This window comes from Equus caballus, chromosome 7, assembly GCF_041296265.1.
Source record: "Equus caballus isolate H_3958 breed thoroughbred chromosome 7, TB-T2T, whole genome shotgun sequence".
Lineage (NCBI taxonomy): Eukaryota > Metazoa > Chordata > Mammalia > Perissodactyla > Equidae > Equus > Equus caballus.
This window is the reverse complement of record NC_091690.1, coordinates 56,446,899-56,465,827: the sequence shown is the minus strand read 5'-3', so window position 1 is coordinate 56,465,827 and position 18,929 is coordinate 56,446,899. Positions and strand designations below refer to the sequence as shown.

The following is an 18,929-nucleotide window of genomic DNA, read 5'->3' as shown; positions in this document are numbered from 1 at the left end:
TCCACAGCTTCCACTGAGCTTGGGGTCAAGTCCAGAGTCTTCAAGTGGCTTGGTGGCTTACCTGGACCAGTTCCTGACCACTCCTCCAGCCCAATTTCTAGCCTCTCCACCCTGAGCTCACTCCTTCTGGGATGTCTTCTCAGTTCCTTGGATGTGCTAGCCTCTCTCTTAAATCTGGGCACCCCTCTCCATTACCTCAGATGTCATTGCTCCAACCTCCTCACCATTGGGACTTTCCTCTCTAGACTTGCTTTAGTTTGTCTTTTGGTAGTGGGATGGATTCTGTTTGGGCTGAGGATGTATGAGCCCTGGGGCATTTTTGCCCTCCATGGCAGCAACCCTCCTTCTTCCACTGCCCCTCTCTTTTAAGTAGACTTTATTTTCTAGAGCAGTTTTAGGTTCACAGCAAAATTGAGTAGAAAGTATAAAGAGTCTCACACATCCTCTACCCCCAGACATGCACAGTCTCCTCCATTACCAACATCCTCCACCAGAATGGTGCATCAGTTACAACTGATGAACCTACGTTGTCATATCATGAACACCCAAAGTCCGTAGTTCACTTTAGGGTTCACTCTTGGTGTTGTACATTCTGTGGGTTTGGACAAATGCATAATGACATGTATCCACCATTGTAGTACCATACAGAAGAGTTTCACTGCCCTAAAAATCCTCTGTCTCTGCCTGTTCATCCTTCCCTCTCTGCTAACCCCTGGCAACTGCTGATCTTTTTACTGTCTCCATAGTTTTGCCTTTTCCAGAATGTTATATAGTTGGAATCATACAGTATGTAGCCTTTTCAAATTGGCTTCTCTCACTTAGTAATGTGCATTTCAGGTTCCTCCAAGTCTCTTCACGGCTTGATAGCTTATTTCTTTTTAATGCTGAACAATATTCCATTGTCTGGATGTACCAGTTCATTTATCCACTCACCTATTGAGAGACATCTTGCTTGCATCTACGTTTTGGAAATTATGAATAAAACTACTATAAACATCCGTGTGCAGGTTTTTGTACACATAGAAGTTTTCGACTCCTTCAGGTAAATACCAAGGAGCGTGATTGCTGGATCGTAAGGTAAGATTATATTTTGTTTTGAAAGAAACCACCAAACTGTCTTCCCAAATGGCTGTACCATTACCCTGCCCTTTTAAGGCACAGCTTGGCCAGCTGTGCCAGGATACAGCATTGTCTTCTCAGGCAGAGAGCACCCCAATCCCTAGTGTCCAGAAGTCTTGGGATACACTCTTGTGGATACGTGCACGATAACATCCCAGGGCAGCACAGGGCAAATTCTTATGTGTCAAGCTCAATTGACCAAATATACATTATTGGTGTATCTGAACTGGGGCAACTTATACTGTATGCAACTCACCTGTTGCTATGAGGGCTGTTGCAAGCCAGAGAAGTGCCACTATGTGTCTGCTACAAGTGCATGTGTAAGAACAGGGAAAGTATGGCTGTCCCTTCCTCCTGAAAATGCCCCTTGACACTCACACCATCTGCCTGTGTCTCCTTCTCCTCCTCCTCCTGTAGCTCTTCTACCAACCAGCTGGTCATTCCTCCTTATTCATCAGGCATTGGCCTCCCAACTCATAGTTCCCCTTTTCTCTCACCACCATAATATCCACCCCCTGACTCTTCAGTTCCTTGACCTTCTCATTTCCAATAAGCTTTCCCCTCATCTTCCTCCAGCAACCCACTCCCATAATCACCCTCGGAGCCCACACATCAACAGGATCTGCACTCCTCAGAAATCTCAGTTTCAAACAAGTCACTCTCTCAATACCACAACCTAGTTTGTCAGATTCACCCACCACAATTCTTTGAATCCAATCCCTCCAATCCCTGGATCCCACCCCTTCCTCATGGCCCATCAGCTCCCTTCTGTTTTCTCATCATCTCCCATTTAATGTAGATCCTGGGGTCCATCTTCCCATCATGCCCTTGCGCTTCCTTCTGTTATTTACTCCTAACGGGCAGATCCCAATCCTGGGAGAAGCTCCCCTGCCTTCTCTGTGCCTGTCCTGAGCAGCTCCAAGTTGCTGATTAACAACTCACCCAAAGAGAGTGACTCAATTAACAACTCACCCAAAGAGAGTGACTCACTTCAGTTTTAGCCACGGTCTTAAGCCACACAGGGACACTCACTCTCCTGACACACCTGCTGTGCTTTCCTAGTTAACGTTTCCATTTTCTGCAATGACATTTCATACTCTCTCCTGTCTTCAAAACTCACACACTCTCTCCCCTGGAAACCTGGCTAATGAGATAGGCTCAAACTGTCTGAGAATATAGCAGCTGGAGAGGAACACTCTCATCTCCTCCCACCAACCTAGAAACATTTCTGAATTTGTACTCCGCTTCCGCTTCCTTTCTACTGTAGGGGAGAAAGCTTCTCTCCTAACAATAATATTCCTTCCTTGGGCTCTGGGTGGGCTCCGCTCTCCAGGAGTTCGTACCTTTAATTGTCATCTCTTTCTGCACCATCACATCATTACAGTCTCCCCCTCCACTGCATTCTTCCTTTTGGGGGGCTGGGTAGGATGGAAGTAGGAGAGTATAATTTACATAAAATAACACAACACAAATAACTTCCCGGAAATTCATTTTGTGCTCTGTTTCCAGTCAATCCTCACCCTCATAGGCAACAATTGTTCTGATTTCTATCAGCATAGATTAATTTTTCCTGCTTTTGAACATCATACAAATGGAATTGTATGGTATGCAGTCTTTTGTATCTGGCTTCTTTTGTTCAATACAATATTTTTGAGATTAATTCATGTTGTTGTGTATATCAGTAGTTTTATTTTACTGAAGAGTATTCCACTGTATAAATACCACACTTTGTTTACCCATTCATCCGTTGATGGACATTTGGGCTGTTTCCAGGTGTGGGTTACAGTAAATAAGGCTGCTCTAGACATTCTTGTACAAGTCTGGGAGGGCATATGTTTCATTTTCATTTCATCTCTGGTCATGGGATGGTATATGTTTAACTGCATCAGAAACTGCCAAACAGCCCTTTAAAGTGGCTGTACCAGTCTGCATTCTCATAAAAGCAATGTGTGAGGGTGCCAGGTGCTTCACCTCCTCAACGAATTTAAGATTTCAGTCATTTTGATTTTAGTGATTCTAGCGATGTGAAAAGTGCATAGGACAGGGCTTGGCATAAAATTAGCCCTCTAAAGAGGTTAGCTACTGTTATTATCAGAGGAGGTGCTCGAACATTTTAATAAAGGGCATCTGAGTTCCTTCTTTCTTATAATCATATCTCACTCTTCTTTTGTTCTAATCCCTCCAAAAAACATATTATAATAACCCCCAGTACTGACCATACCTCTTTTTAAGTATTATCAAGTTTAAATAGATGCTCATAAATCTATTATTGTCTTGGCTTTATAAAGGGCACAGGGCAGAGGCATCACCAAGGCCTCCCACGATAAACAGCAAGTGCTCAATAAGTAGCACAGATTTGCCTTTCTCCTGCAGCTGCCGAGCGTGTAATCCTCTACTCTGCTTTGCTCTGGGATCTGTCCCCACCCCCCGGAAGTTATAGTCTCTTTGGAGCTGCACACTCCCACGGGGGCCCTCAAGCCTTGTCCTTCTGACAATGAATCAGCAGGTCACGACCACCACCACCTTACCCAGTCCACAAACCTGGGTGTCCCTTCCTGGGCACAGCTTCTCTGGGGTGAAATCTGGGGTCTCAGGTGTGGTGGTGCCCTCAGGAACTGAGGTCTGACCTGGGCCAGGCACGTGCTAGACTCTTGAGTCACAGCTGCTCCGGAGCGAGGAGCCACCGAGGGACACACTCCTTTAAGGCAACGCCTGCACCTCAACTCCTCCTCCCATTCCTACATTTTTCTCCGCCCCCTGCCCACGCTTAATTAATTATCTCCTTTACGTCCCTCCTCACTGGCCTCCTCCTAAGCCCGCCGGGTAGAGTAGCGGGCAGCAGGAGCGCCCGGCTCGGCTGGGCACTGTGCACTTGTTGGCGAGCGGGGTGGGGCGCGGCGGCCGGCGCGCTGCGCGGGAGGGTCCGCGATGCCCGAGAACAGCTCCTTCTCCAACTGCTGCGAGCCCGGCGGGCGGGCAGTGCGCCCGGGCTGGCCCGGGGCTGGCGGCGAGCGGCCCTCCGGCACCCCCCGGCCTCCCTGGGTGGCGCCCGCGCTGGCCGCCGTGCTTATCGTCACCACCGCGGTGGACATCGTGGGCAACCTCCTGGTCATCCTCTCGGTGCTCAGGAACCGCAAGCTCCGGAACGCAGGTGAGCGCCAAGCCCCCTGCTGGGGTCAGGCGGTTCCCTGACGTCTCGTTTTGCTTCTCACTCCCAAATCCGCCTCCGTGTCCTTCCTCAGTCCCAGGCGTCCCGTTCCCTTCTCTCTAACCTAGTCCCCAAGTTTGGTCCTGAGCTCAAAAGTTAGGGTGAGTTGCTGCCTTCCCCCGACATGCGGCTCTGGCGCCCAACTGTTGCAGTTGCCCAGGGCGCGCTTGGCGCATCAGCATGAACTGGGCAAAGTTTTTTCTCATGCACTTTTTGGCAGGGCGCTGGCGCTGTGGGGACCCACGCGGCCGGACGCCGTCGCTATCCGTGGCGCTCCAATTTGTGCCGGTCCAGATGGGGCCCCTATCTGGCATCAGAAATCTCACAATCTTCGACCACCTCTCCTTCCAGTGCAAGCACTGTGGCTTCACGTAGTGGGTGCTTAGAAAACATTTGCTGAGACAATGGAGAGAATGAATGGAAGCGCTCCCGTGGGTTTTGTGTTGGCAACTTATGTCCGGGTCATCTAAAGATCCAGTTCCAACTGAGAGAGTGCGAATGCAGAAATCGCGGGCTCTGCTTGGACTGAACTAAACCGTTTTGAGGTAACGTGCTCCTTTCTGAAGACAGGAAATTCGTGGGATTAGCCAAAGATTAGAACAATGGTTGGCTAAATAGCGCTGCATGTTGAAAATATTTTTTTCCCTTCCGATCACCTCTCATTCCAATTTTCCCCATACTCAGGTCTACAAGGGAACCAAACGAGAGGGAGGGAGGATCTGAACTCTGGCCCTGAGGGGTCATTGGAGTCTGCTGACCATTTCAGTTTGGGAAGAAGCTCAGTGATCTATTTGTCAATTTGTAATGTCCCAGTTTGGGCCTTAGAGGGGCAACTCAGATAATAGAGTAAGTTAAAATGAAAATATAGCAGGAGAAAATGAATTATTATATAGCTTTAAAATGCTCTTCTAAGGAGCTAGACCATTCAGAAAGGCCATTTTTAGTAAATGGTTGTACATATATATTTTATATGGCCGTATGACTCCAGGATTTTTAGTTAAAGAACAAACAATAAAAATGTGAGCTTCTCTCCATAATATGGGAATTTTGACGTTATTAAGAGGAAGTAAGCTTTTTAATTTGGTCATTTCGGTAGTGGTGGCTAGTATTATCTCGGATACTTTTTTCAATCTATTATTGTGTCCTTTGAGTAAGAGCTTATCATTAGGAGAGCACAGGTTATGATTAGAAAGCTGTGTTTAATGTTTTTGATCATATTGCCCCATTGCAGCAGCCATAAACATTTATTTCCTGCACAGGGAGGCAGGAGGGAGGCAGGGGCGCGCCCTCCACGTACTGACACTGGCCACTTTTCTCCCTGACTCTTCAGGTGTTTGGAGAAGGCTAAGTGGGCTGTGGTTAGCTGCTCAGTGATTTGGGCTGCCTCCCACTGGAGAGGTGGCAGGGGAGTGGGTGCTGCTTCCTTTGGCCTGAGGCAGCAAGCATCTGCCTCCTCTTCTGTCCTGCTGAGGGCTGATGTCTTCTGTGCTCCTAGCGGGGCTCACAGAAATCTTATTGATTCAAGAGCATGGCCAGGGTGGGTGATGAGCACATTAAGTTGCTGGCACATCCTCTGTACTTTCCTTCCCACCTCCTGGTGATTCTGCTAAAGCCCAGAACAGAAAAAATTTTTAACACTATATCTAGATGACGTTAATTCCTGGCACAATGGTGGGTGCTCTAGTCATGCAATTTAACCAGTTTTTATTAGATTATTGGCTTTATTGATGATAGCTATAAAAAAATCATAGTATTGACTTAAACTAAGTAACTTTGGCAGCGTGAGCTTAAAAACCTACAGCTGGGGCCAGCCCTGTGGCATAGTGTTTAACTTGGCATGCTCCGCTTTGGTGGCCCGGGGTTCACAGGTTTGGATCCCAGGCACGGACCTAGCAGCACTCGTCAAGCCACATTGTGGCGGTGTTTCCACACAAAATAGAGGAAGATGGCAACAGATATTAGCTCATCAATAATCTTCCTCTCACACACACAAAAAAACCCTACAGAGCTTTGAATAGTTAGCATCCATTCCACCATTAGTCAGGTCTTCTCTTTCTAGAGAGTTTGGATTTACTTTAAGAAACACTTATCTCAGACCTTTACGTAATTAAGTCTGGTTCCTCAATTCATCAGTATTAAGAAGATAGGACTATGACAATGAGAATACGTATATTTCCACTAACCAAGCACACAGCCTTATTAAGGTCATACCACCTTTCTTAGCAGACGTCACTATCCTTCACTTGACTTACAAGCCTAGTTTCTCTGTGGGGCAGACCCTTGTCATTCATAAGAGGGATGCTCCTGATGGCAGGGTAAGTGGTTAGATTGTCTTTTTTTTCCATCTTTTTTTTTAATATGTAAGTTTCAGGTGTACTTCCACATCAGTTTATGCTGCAAAGTGATCACCTGCCGAAGTCTAGTGGTTTTTTTTTTTCTGGACTACCCTGTCTGCAGCTTCCGTTGCTGTGTGTGTTGGGTTGACTTTCTCAGAGACAGCCCTAGAGAAAGGCAGACAGGGAGGGATGGAGGGAAGGTGGGAGACAAATTCAAGGCACTGACCCAACTTAGAAGGTAAGGTCAGGTGTGTGGTTCACTTTTTACTATATTCCCAGAGCCTTGCACAGTGCGTGGCACCCAGTTGGCATTTCACACTTCTCGGTGTGGTGCTTCCTGGGGCCCCACCACATTTGGCCTCTCCTGACAGTGTGTGAGGACTTTGCCTTGTGCCCACCCTTGCCACCCTTACCCTCTATCTACACCTGGCTAACAGTAGTGCCTGTACTTTTTATCTCTTCCTCTCCCTGCTCTTCTGGAACCTTCCTTCATCAAGTGCCTTCTGTCTCTTCTGTATTTTCAACGTTCGTCTCTTTCCCTTTAGCCTACACACACACATACATACACACACACTCACACACACACACGGGTCTCTGGAATTTAAAAGAAAAAAGAATCTTCCTTGATTTTTTGTCTCCTCTGAACTTCGTGGCCACATATTTCCTTCCATTCTCAGCCAGACGTCTTAATATAACAGTTTATAGCCACTGCCTCCCATTTCCTCCTCAGTCCTCTGGGGTCTGGCCTCCTCAGAAATGTCCCTATGGGCTGTGTGACCCTGAGGACTGCTCCCTCCTTGGGACCTTTCATTCCCTTGGCTTACCTGATGCTTCTTCCTCTCTTATTCTCCCAGACACCTGATCCCTGGGAGTCATTCTTGGTCCCCTCACTCCCTGAGTCCTCAGGATTTTGGCTTACAGTATTTCTCAATTCTCCCGCTTCCTGCCCTCCCCACTCTGACTGCCCTAATTTCCTCCTCTTCATCTCTTGAGCAAACTATATCCAGAGACTCTGGAGAGCTTGCCCTGCTCCCTCCTCCAGTGGCTGTTAGCACTGCCAGAGTCACCTGTGCCTTCAGTGACTGCCCTCCAGCTACAGAACATGGTCCAGCTCCAGAGCACAGCTCACACAGCCAAAGAGGGCCAGCCTACCAGCCCCCACCCACCCCACAATGCAACATTATAGGCTTGTCTCTCTCCTCTCCCCTGGGTGCCGACAAGCTATTGCCCCTTCCCAAACACTCCGTGCTCTCTGATGCACTGCCCTCATCTGGGGAAGCTCCCCAGCCTCTTTTCTGCTAGTGAATATCTCTTTCAAACCCCTTCCACATCTCCCCTACAGCATTGTCGATATTTATATTAATACCATGAAAGGCATAGTTACTGTCTTCCCCATCAGACTTCCACGTACCTCCCGATACAGCACCCAGCTCACTGTATTGTGAGTTTTTCTCTCTCCCCACTGGACCGTGAACTTGTTGAGAACAGAGACTTTTATTCCATTTCTTTCCACAGAGCCAGGTACATCATAAGAACCACCTACAAGTGTGTTGACACAAAAGACAGTGGACAAGATCCCAGGAAAGCAGTGGGACAGAGGTGGCATCGACCTCAGTCACAGTGCTCAGCACTGTTCAGGTAGTCAGTACAGTTCTCGGGGAACTAAATTGCTTTGAGCACTAAAAGCCCAAAGTACACCACCCTCTTGTTCTCAAAAGCTTACTGGTACCTCCTGCACAAAGATGTGCCTGCTCCCGTGTGGCTAACAGGATTCACCTACACCACGACTCCCTAAAATTGTGCCCGTCTTGGGCCGGCCCGGTGGCGCAGTGGTTAAGTTCGCACTTTCTGCTTCAGCGGCCTGGGGTTCTCTGGTTCGGATCCCGGGTGCGGACATGGCACCACTTGGCAAGCCATGATGTGGTAGGCGTCCCACATATAAAGTAGAGGAAGATGGGCATGGATGTTAGCTCAGGGCCAGTCTTCCTCAGCAGAAAAAGAGAGGAGGATTGGCAGCAGATGTTAGCTCAGGGCTAATCTTCCTCAAAAAAAAAAAAAAAATTGTGCCTGTCAGGGAGTGACTCCTTAGGGAGTTTGCCCGTTGCCCTCTGGCTTGAGGTTGCCCCCTTTTAAGCTGCCAGTAAAATGTGAGCATCCTGCCATCACCTGCACCATCCAGACAGTCAGCCACACAGAAGAGAGCTAAGAGAAACATGTCCTTACTGTGACGTTGAGATCATCTCCGTTAGCTGAGAGGAAGGCACAATAGCATCAGTTCTTCCTGGCCCGTAGGCACAGAGACCCTAATTGCCCAGGCAACAGTCAGGAGCCATGGTCTGACAATGGGTCCTTGTGCTGCAGCTGGCTTAAAAAGGCTGTCAGGAGGTGTTGTAAGTGCAAGTGGCCATTTCTAGGATGGTTCGGTGATTTGTAAGGAGGAAGGATATGAAATATTTGACATTGGGTTTGCCCAGGAAAACATGGAGGATTTGGTTGCTGAACACCCAGGTCCTTGTCTAAGGTCCACTCTGTCCTCCAGGTGCCCAGCGATGCTCAGAGTCTGCATCCTCTCTTATCTGGACCTAGTGACTGATCATAGGCTTCCTAATGACAGTTTGCAGCCTGGCAGGTGTTTTGCATCCCCAGTTAGATTAGAGCAGAGCCCACCATGCAGCCCCTTATCCTTGCCACTTCTCCTCCCGCTTGTTGATTGAGAAGGTAAGTAATGAATGAATAAATAGGCTGGCCCTGGACAAAGGCTCTTGAAAGACTTGGGGGAGATATTTAATAGACCCACCGTCCCTGCCCTCTGGGTGTGCCAAGGTGGAGCCCACTTCATCCAGGCTCTAGCCTACCACAGACGATGCATGGAGATGCCACTTGGTGACAGGTGTCTTTTGACCCCCTGAGCTTTCGGGGTTAGGAGTGCTTGTTATCAGCCAGAGACCAAAGTGGGCTCCCTTGGACTCCCTCCCTGATGTCGTCTGAGCTTTCCAGCTTCACATGTTGGCTCTGAATACCTTATTATCTCCTCACCGAGCAAAGACGAACACATTTTAAATCCAGTAATTATGTCTTTAGCCAAACAATCAGGAAAGCTCATAATCCTCTTTAATTCCTCCCATGTAGCTCTCAGTGGCCCAGAGGAATGAAGACTTTCATGTTTGACTGCCTTTTTTTCAGAAAGTTGGATTCTGTATTTGGCATGAAATACCACAAAACTCAGAAGATACTGATGTCGCTATTAGGTCCTACAATTTTAAATACTTGTTGCTGCAAGAGTCAAAGTTAGGAAATTGGGAAATAAAGTCCCAGTTGTTAGGGAGTTTACATTCTAGGGGCAACATCCTGCCTTGTTCACTGTCCTCACCCCACCACTGCTCCTCACATCTTATCTTACAGGGATCCTAGTCCAACAGTATGAGCCCCTTTCTGTGCAACTAATAATATAAAAACAACATAAATAAATAATAGCTAATGTTACTATGTTCTTATTATATGCCAGATACAAGTCTCTTTCATTTAGAAGAAAGAGAGAAAAGAACAAGAAAAACACTCTGCACCATCTCCCATCAAAGGATATTCCTTTCTAAGGACCACTCCATTTCCCTCCTTCCCTGGAAGGCAGAACTGACGGAGAGAGCAACCTACAGTACAAAGTTTATCCTCCAACGCTCCACAGAATTTGCCTTTGCTAATATTACCGCTGACCTCTCAACTGCCAAGTTAAGCGGGCACTTTTCTGTTCACTCTCATTTGTGTAGATGACCAAGAAACTGCCCCATTGCCCTCAACCCCCTTGACATTTCTTTTTTCCTGGTTTCCTCCTGTTTCCCTTCTTTCTCGCTCTTTCTCTGTTGCAGTTATAGGCAATTCCCATAATCTGAGAGTTGGTTTCTTGATCTGTAGAATGGAAATCATGCTATCAGCCTTAAAGGATTCTTGTGAGAAACAGTTGGGTCAATTTATGTAAATGCAAATTATAAACTTTAAGGTGCTATACCGATTGTTGTTTTGGTGTTATTATTAAGTGTAATTAAAGTAATAAGAGGCTACCTTAAGACTCTCTGAGTGACCTCTTTTGGTGGTTATGGAGGAATGTTTTGTAACAGGCATCTCAGTTATTTTTTCTAACGGATGCTTTGTTGTTGCTGGTGCTGTCAAGTCGATTCTGACTCTTAGTGACCCTGCGTACAGCAGATCGGACGGAGCCCCTGCTCAGTTTCTTTGCTTGTGTGCGCCATCCTCTCACCTTTCGGCACTGTGTCAGATAATGCTCTGCTGCTACTTATAGGGTTTTCTTGGCCAATTTTTTTGAAAGTGGGTGGTGAGGTCCTTCTTTCTAGTCTGTCTAGTCTGGAAGCTCTGCCTGAAGCCTGTCCACCATGGGTGACCATGCTGGTATTTGAAATACCGGTGACATAGCTTTCAGCATCACAGCAACATGTAGCCACCACAGTATGATGACCGACAGATGGGTGGTGTGGTTCCCTGACCAGGAAACGAACCTGGACTGCAGTGTCGAGAATACCGAACCTTAGCCACTAGACCGCCAGCGCTGGCTAGTAGATATTCAGCAATATTTGTTGAGTAAATGACCCAGTGACAGTCTATTTTATATGGCCTTTTAGCTCAATGACCAGGGCTATGGAGTTTTAAATCCAAAAAAGTCTTTCAGGCATGCAGGAAGAGCACAGGGAAGAGGGGCAAGGGATGGAGGCAGCTTTACCTTCCAAAATTCTCCTATCTGAAGCCTAGATAGCTCAGCACTGGCTGGCTCCCTCCTGGACTACCCAATTCTCATTAAGGAATAGATGTCCCAGAAAGAAGGAAGGAGGAAGTGAGGATGGAGAGGATTGTGGTGGCTGTGTGTGGGAAGGGATGTGCTCTGCGTGTGAATATTGGAAGGGAATTCCATATTAGTGAACAAAGCCGTGTTGTTGAAGCCTGTCTCCACTAATATAAGTCTGTCTGATGCAGGCAGATGGAAATAAGTCACGCGGGGACTTGTGATCTAAATATTCATTAGCAGCCCGTGCACGGGATGATGAGCAGTGCTGTGTGCGTCCTGATTGATTTCTCACCTGTCTGGGGAAGAAATGGAAAGAGAACTGGATCTCCCCTTGATTATCATCCAAATAGGACCTGCGTTCTTACAGATGGGAGAGAAAACAAGAATTTTATTCACCTAATTTGGAATGGTGTCAAGAAAGCTGGGAGACAGTATGATGTCTGGGCAGATGACTCTACAGCAGGAACTGGTTGATTTCAGCCTTTTAGGAACAGCCGGGGTAATAGGGGAGAGTAATCGAATCACTTTCCACGTGGAGTTGAATGTGCTCTTCCTACTATTTACAAGCTGTTTGCTGGCCTCTGGGGTGTTATTAGGGGATGAGCTACATTAACACGGCAGAGCTTGACTTGCTTTTCCCGGGGAAACAGCTGGCCGAGCTGGCACCGGCTCCCAGCAGCTCTTGACTTTCTCTGCATGTGCCAGAGGGAGACCGATATTCCTGTGTTGGAAAGAAGTGATTTTCTTCACAGAGACAGCCATGTGGAATGTGTGCGAAGAGGAGGAAGGAGGACTCCAAAAGAAGAGTGGGAGCTAAGGAAGGGCTAGTCACGGAGAGAGAAGTTCAGTAACTGCTTCAAGTTCACCCAGCCGGAAAGTGGCAGAACTGAGATTACCCAGGTTGTTCCAACTCCCAGTACCACCTCCAAACATCCAAAGGACACTTAAAATTCTGAGAAGAGACAAGGGTTCCTGATTCAGCTGAAAACAAGAAGTTTGAGAGGGATAATCCTTCACTCTCTTGGGACCAAGTGAGGTCTGAGTAGGAGAGTCCGATTCTGAAATCCACCAGGGGAGACAGCAAACAAGGCAGGGAACTAAGAGGAAAAGCAGGAGAACCCTCACATCCCAAGCAGGTCCTCAGATGTGCATTTCTTGCCTTGCAGGACCAACCAGAAAGAATATGAGAGGGCTTTATCCTATTAAGCAAATCCCTAAAATAAGTAGAATAAGAAAGAATCTAGCAGTTCAATCCGAGGCAGGGTTTTCCTTTACCATCCAACCTCTACTTGAATACCTCGAGAGACAGGAAGCTCACTGCCTTGCAAGCGCTCTAATTGTCCAAATGATCTCCTTTCTATTCAGTTACATCTTGTCTCCCTCAGGCCCTAACCTAGCTCTGGATTCAGGAGTTCTTAAGTCCTGAGAACTCCCAGGTTGCTAACAGACTTCTTTTCTGTCACTTCTGAGTGGGGTTGACCCGAAGCCTCTGAGGCCAAAAAAGGCACTGCAAGAAGCCTGTCTATGGGTCTTCCATGTTCCCAATGGCACATGGAGCATGGCCCGTGGAATATTCCTCGAGATGGGGTGCACTTACAACCACAAGTGCAGAGTGACTTCACCTGAAGATCAGACTCAGAGGAACTCCCAGCTGGATGGCTCTGAGCCTCCTTTTTTCCAAACCCCCTTGAAGCCAGACCACAGCCCAGCGTCTCCTTGGAGAGTCCCTCCTGTGAATCCATTCCGTCTGCCCTCTGCGTTCAGCCTCTGTCAGACTGGCAGCTGGCACTTCCCCATGTAGCAAGAGGCCTGAAGACTTCAAAGACTGTGTCCAGTGCCCACTGCCTCCTGAGGGCCTCTGCTGGTGGGAGAATAGAGAATATATTACCTTCTGAGCATAGTAGGTGCTTAAAAAGTACAACACTTGGTGAATGAAATAAATAGCATTGGAAATGGAGCTGCTCATATCCTGACCTTCATTTGGCCCAAACGTTCTGGTTCTTGGTACTTTATTCACGAGTCGGTATTGGTTTTAGGATGCAAACGCTTTAGGAACAGAGACTGTTTTTTTTCTTGGATTTAGCTCCATCTCCTCCCTAGAACTCTGGTCCAGAACACGCGAGAAGCATATTCATCAATGGCTATCATGGTTTCCTGAGGCTGTCTCCTGCTGGCTGAGCTTGGTGATGCTGGAGAACTCTCCATTCAGAAGAGAGAGGCAGTTCAGGAAGTTGGGGAAGGGAGGGCAAAGCAGGGAGCCCCCTGGCGGATGTGACATGGGGAGCAGCCACAGCCCCTCCCCGCTCCACAGGCCTGGACTCTGTGCCACCAGGCCAGGTGTCTGCCAACATGGCTGCACATGTAAGGCCCAGACAAGCAGACAGGGGAAAACCAGAACACACGGTTCCCACTCTCAAAACCTTTCTTCTCTTCCACCTGCAAAATGCAACTCACATTTAGAAAAATGAACTAAAGACACTTAGAAAGTAGCCTGTTATCCAGTGGGGAGAAGATGCCAAAGGAGACTATCAGAGAGAGATGCGGGGTCGCGGGCGGGGTGAGAGTACGGAGGGGAGGAGTGTTGATGTTGGTGAATCCACATTCCTGATTTTCAGATTCTCCTCCCCCAGAATCCTTGCTGGAGCTTAAATGGAGCAAAGCCTCTGAGCATCTGTGCCTATCATGAAAATAGATCTTGTGAGTGCCCACTGGGTCCCCAAGCACTTTGCATTGTTGTTTAATTCTCACAGCTAGAGTATAAATTAGGCGTCATTATCCCCATTTTACAAAAGAGAAAAGTAAGACTCAGAGAGCCTGAGTAACTTGCCTTAGTCACACAGCCAGTGAGTAGCAGAGATACAATTTGAGCTCTGAACTCTGTGTCTCCAGAAGCCGCTTGGCTTCCTTCCCAATGCTAACAGTGACTCAGTCACTTTTAAGTAACTGGATAAAGCATAGGCTGTTCTACAGAGTAGAAATCGTGGGGTCTCGTGCTGACTCTTGCTTCCTGTTTCCTGCTCCAGGTAATTTGTTCCTGGTGAGTCTGGCATTGGCTGACCTGGTGGTGGCCTTGTACCCCTACCCCCTAATTCTTGTGGCCATCTTCCATGATGGCTGGGCCCTGGGGGAAGTGCATTGCAAGGCCAGCGCCTTCGTGATGGGCCTGAGTGTCATCGGCTCCGTCTTCAACATCACCGCCATTGCCATTAACCGCTACTGCTACGTCTGCCACAGTGTGGCCTACCACCGGATCTGCCGGCACTGGCACACCCCCCTCTACATCTGCCTCGTCTGGCTGCTCACTGTGGTGGCTCTGGTGCCCAACTTCTCTGTGGGGTCCCTGGAATACGACCCGCGCATCTACTCCTGCACCTTCATCCAGACAGCCAGCGCTGAGTACACGGCTGCAGTGGTGGTCATCCACTTCTTCCTCCCCATCGCCGTCGTGTCCTTCTGTTACCTGCGCATCTGGGTGCTGGTGCTCCAGGCTCGCAGGAAGGTCAAGTCAGAGAACAAGCTGCGCCTGAGGTCCAGTGACATCCGGAGCTTTCTAACCATGTTCCTGGTGTTTGTGATCTTTGCCATCTGCTGGGCCCCACTCAACTGTATTGGCCTCGCTGTGGCCATCAACCCAGAAGAAATGGCTCCCCAGGTCCCAGAGGGGCTCTTTGTCACTAGCTACTTACTGGCTTATTTCAATAGCTGCCTTAATGCCATCGTCTATGGGCTGCTGAACCAGAACTTCCGCAAGGAATACAAGAACATTGTCTCAGCCTTCTGGAAACCACGGCACTGCTTTCAGGACACCTCCAAGGGGACCCAGGCTGAGGGGCAGCAGAACCAAGCTCCACCTGTTGTTAATGCCCTACACCCCATCCAGGCAGACGCTCTGGAGCCTGAACAAACTCATGAAATGGTGGGAGTGAGTCTGCTCCAAGGGTGAGGTCAAGTGGCCTGCTGGGCCATGCTGTCCTGTTTGCATGACACTACACGGCACGTGGAACTTCATCCTGTGGACCAGAAGCACATTAGCACCTTTGGTTCCTGCTGGTCAGGGGAATGCCTACAGGTACTGGCTGCCACATCCTAGTGAGCCTGGCACTGGACCAGGCAGACACTCTCCCAGTGGTGCACTGGGGGCTTGGTATATGCAAGGACTGAGGAAGGAACAGGATAAGAAAAGGCCTGGGCAGAAAAGGGCAGTTCTTTTCATGGGCTGCCCTCTCATCCTCGTGCTTTGGCCTCCTTGCTGCTTTCTTTCTTTCCCCCGAGGGGCGGCAGGAATGGATTTCTTCCTGTTAGCAAGGATGAAAGCGCAAGCTCTTCAGTGCTGGAAGGTGGGTAGCTCTGCAGGCGCCTGGAAGGGTGCAGAGGGCAAGCATCCTACACTCTCTCCCATTGACCTTCCCTACACATACATGTGTGCATGCACACACACACAACCATAGACACACTGCACACTCACCACAACAAACATACTGTACACATACACATACCACAAACCACTGTACACACACACACACACACACACACACACATTCCTCAGGTGTCTGGAGCACAAAGTCTGCCTGACTTCCTTTCCTGCTTCCACCGTTCCAGTTGTGTGACTTGGGGCAAGATCCCTAACCCCTATAGTCCTCAGTTTACTCACCTTAAAATGGAGATCATGCCGGTGCCTCCCAGGGTTGTTGGGAGGATTCATTGGGATAATTCAGGTGAAGAGCTGGGGACGATGCCTGACCTGTGGCTAGCACTCAGAAGTCATTTGCTTTTGTTATTATCCCAACTACATAAATGAAAGATAACCTTGAAGGAGAGAAGAAATGACACACAAAGACAGGAAAAGGAAGGGAGAGAGTGGGGAAGGTGCATGTGCAAGTCGGGGAGGGCAGCACCATCCCAGTTCCTTTCTTAAGGTTGTGTACTTGTGGGTTTTATATTTGTAGACATCTCAAGTCTTCCTTTAGCGTCAGCAGATTTAGCTTCCATCTTCAGTACCCCAAACATGAATTGAGTGCCTTTGTGGGTCAGGTCCAGCAAGAGAAACAAAAGGCGTGTTGCATGCCCTCTGGGAGGTCACTGTCTGTTACCACTTTCATCTCGGCTAACAGTTATGGGAAGCGAGAGCATCCAGCATCATGCTAGGCAGTCAGCATTCTGGGCTCTTCGTTCCAGAAAGCAACCAGAGCCCAGATTAGTCAAGAGAAAGTCCTGTTCCTACCTTCAGACTGTTTGAAGCTAGTGTTGGACAGAATCTAATGAAAGCTGCAATAAAGACTAGACCCAGGTAACCAGAGGTTAGATTAAGGCAGACCCCACACTAGACACCTGACAGGAGAACAGGTATGCCCTTTCCTGGGGATACATGATTTCCATTTCAGTTTTGACTGTTCTTTTCACTAAGTGGCTGGCACACAATAAAAAAAATTATGACACATGCAAAGAGGAAAGGAAATGCGACCCCAGGATGAGAGAAGAATCATCAATAAAAGACCAAAAGAGGTGCAAATGTTCAAATTAGAAGATAAGGAATTTAAAATAACTGTGAAAAACGTGTTCAAGGATGTAGTGGAAAAGGGGGACAACATATGTGATGGGAGTTTTAGTATAGCAACGAAAACTGGCTCAAACTCCCTTCCCTTGTAATGTGAAGAATTAGGTTGGGGGCTGTGCTTGGTCACCTAGTCACCTGGGACATGCAAATGCTCTGGGTTCCACAAAGAAGGTTTTGATTGTGGCGATCTGGGGAAGATCTGAGAATCTGATTCTGACCCTGGAGGACCTCCACTTGACCGTTAGGAATGTGGGTGCACCAGCCTGGTTACCAGCATGTTGGGGTCCAGTTGCCGCATGTGGAGAGTCCCACCCAGGGAGGCCTTCCAGTTCAGACCTCAGTCTGAGAGAAGAGCACAAGAGACCTAAGGCTTGCTCCTTGAGCTGCAGCCACTTTTCTTGGCTCTGGGCAGAGCCTGGGCTGACTGGGTCAGGATGCGTTTGCTTTCTGTCCTCTCTGCCCCCAGGTGCCAACTACAGGGTTTTGCCCTTCACTCCTGACTTGGAGGCCAGAGGGTGTCTTCCACCTGCTCCCCTTATCCTTAGCTTTTAGCTCTGAGCTGCGTGCACAGCGCAGGCTCAATAAATGTGGATTGCAGGAACAAAAGCTCTCTTCAGTTTCGTGGTTTGCCAGAGCTCAGCACTGACAGTCCATTAACTGGGCTCTTTTCTTGTTTCCATAGGTTTTTGAGGATGAACAAGGGGCCAACAAAATGAGAGACTTGAGGAAAACCCAGGACACCGGGCCAGATACATACTCACGTGGAATCACCTCACTTTTTGGGCGTGAGTTGAAAGAAAGACAATTTCACTTTAATGTGTGGGAACTCTCCATCCTTTACCTCCACGTCTCTGGACTATCTGGTCAAAGGTACCACCTTGCACCTTCCTCCTCATCTGTATTAGTTTGCTGCAGCTGCCATAGGAAAGTACCACAGAGTGGGTGTCTTAGTCAAGAGGAAGTCAGGTTCCTACCTTCAGAATGTTTGAAGCTAGTGTTGGACAGAATCTAACTAAAGCTGCAACAAAGACTAGACCCAGGTAACCAGAGGTTAGATTAAGGCAGACCCCACACTAGACACCTGATGGGAGAACGGGTGTGTCCTTTCCTGGGGATACATGATTTCCATTTCAGTTTTGATTATTCATTTCACAAAGTGGCTGGCACACAATAAAAAAACATTATGAGACATGCAAAGAGGAAAGGAAATGCGACCCCAGGATGAGAGAAGAATCATCAATAAAAGGAGACCTAAAGATTATGCAAATGTTCAAATTAGAAGATAAGGACTTTAAAATAACTGTGAAAAATATGTTCAAGGATGTAGCAGAAAAGGTGGACAGCATATGTGATGGGAGTTTTAGTATAGTAATGAAAACTGTGTTTAAAAATGGGAATGTTGAAATAAAAAATGTAATTTCAGATGTGAAATGTTTATTTAAAGGGCTTAACAGGGAACTAGCCAGAGCAGAGAAAATGAAACAAAGAAAATTTGTCAAAGGGAAAGAGTGTGGAGGAAAATCTGGAGGAAAACTGGTTTCCACTTCCAAGAGTCCTCTCCTCATGGAGTCACACAGGAAACAATTATTCCAGCAACAAATTATGACAATGTGTGGGAAGCTCAGGCAAGGCTCCCTGAGCCTAGGTGTCCAGAGTTTTTATTGGGAGGTCAGTTGAATAGGCACCCTCTGCCTAGCATGTACCCTAAATCCAGACTCTGCAAAAGGAAGCTGGTGTTCATCATAAACCACAGTGTTTGTATAAACAGTTTAGGTATGGTGAGCCACTCTTATCAGTTACAGAATGGAGGCAGACCCTCTCAAAATCCATGTTCCCAGATGCCAGCCAAGGGCCAACCTCACAAGCAGGCCTTTTTAAGGGTGGCAGTATCAGTCCTGCTGTGTCAACTCTTTTCTGCAC

The 18,929-nt window shown here is 47.9% G+C and overlaps 1 protein-coding gene across 2 annotated transcripts; it reads left to right on the top strand.

The window, feature by feature from the left end:
- The first annotated feature begins 3,932 nt into the window (after positions 1-3,932).
- MTNR1B (melatonin receptor 1B) lies at positions 3,933-18,500 on the top strand. Of its 2 annotated transcripts, none has more exons than XM_001917051.3 (3): positions 3,933-4,270; positions 14,479-15,792; positions 17,692-18,500. In XM_001917051.3, the coding sequence occupies exons 1-2, from the start codon at positions 4,048-4,050 to the stop codon at positions 15,396-15,398; spliced, it is 1,143 nt and encodes a 380-aa protein (XP_001917086.3). In that variant the 5' UTR covers positions 3,933-4,047; the 3' UTR covers positions 15,399-15,792; positions 17,692-18,500. The 2 variants fall into 2 exon arrangements, with proteins under 2 accessions (XP_001917086.3, XP_070131140.1); XM_070275039.1 differs by having other exon boundaries at positions 14,479-15,524; positions 17,692-18,431.
- The last annotated feature ends 429 nt before the right edge of the window (positions 18,501-18,929 follow it).

Bases quoted from the DNA above. Each gene is read 5' to 3' on its own strand.
- MTNR1B (XM_001917051.3), top strand. From the start codon at position 4,048: ATGCCCGAGAACAGCTCCTTCTCCAACTGCTGCGAGCCCGGCGGGCGG. The intron at 4,271-14,478 runs GTGAGCGCCAAG...TTCCTGCTCCAG, and splicing joins CCGCAAGCTCCGGAACGCAG to GTAATTTGTTCCTGGTGAGT.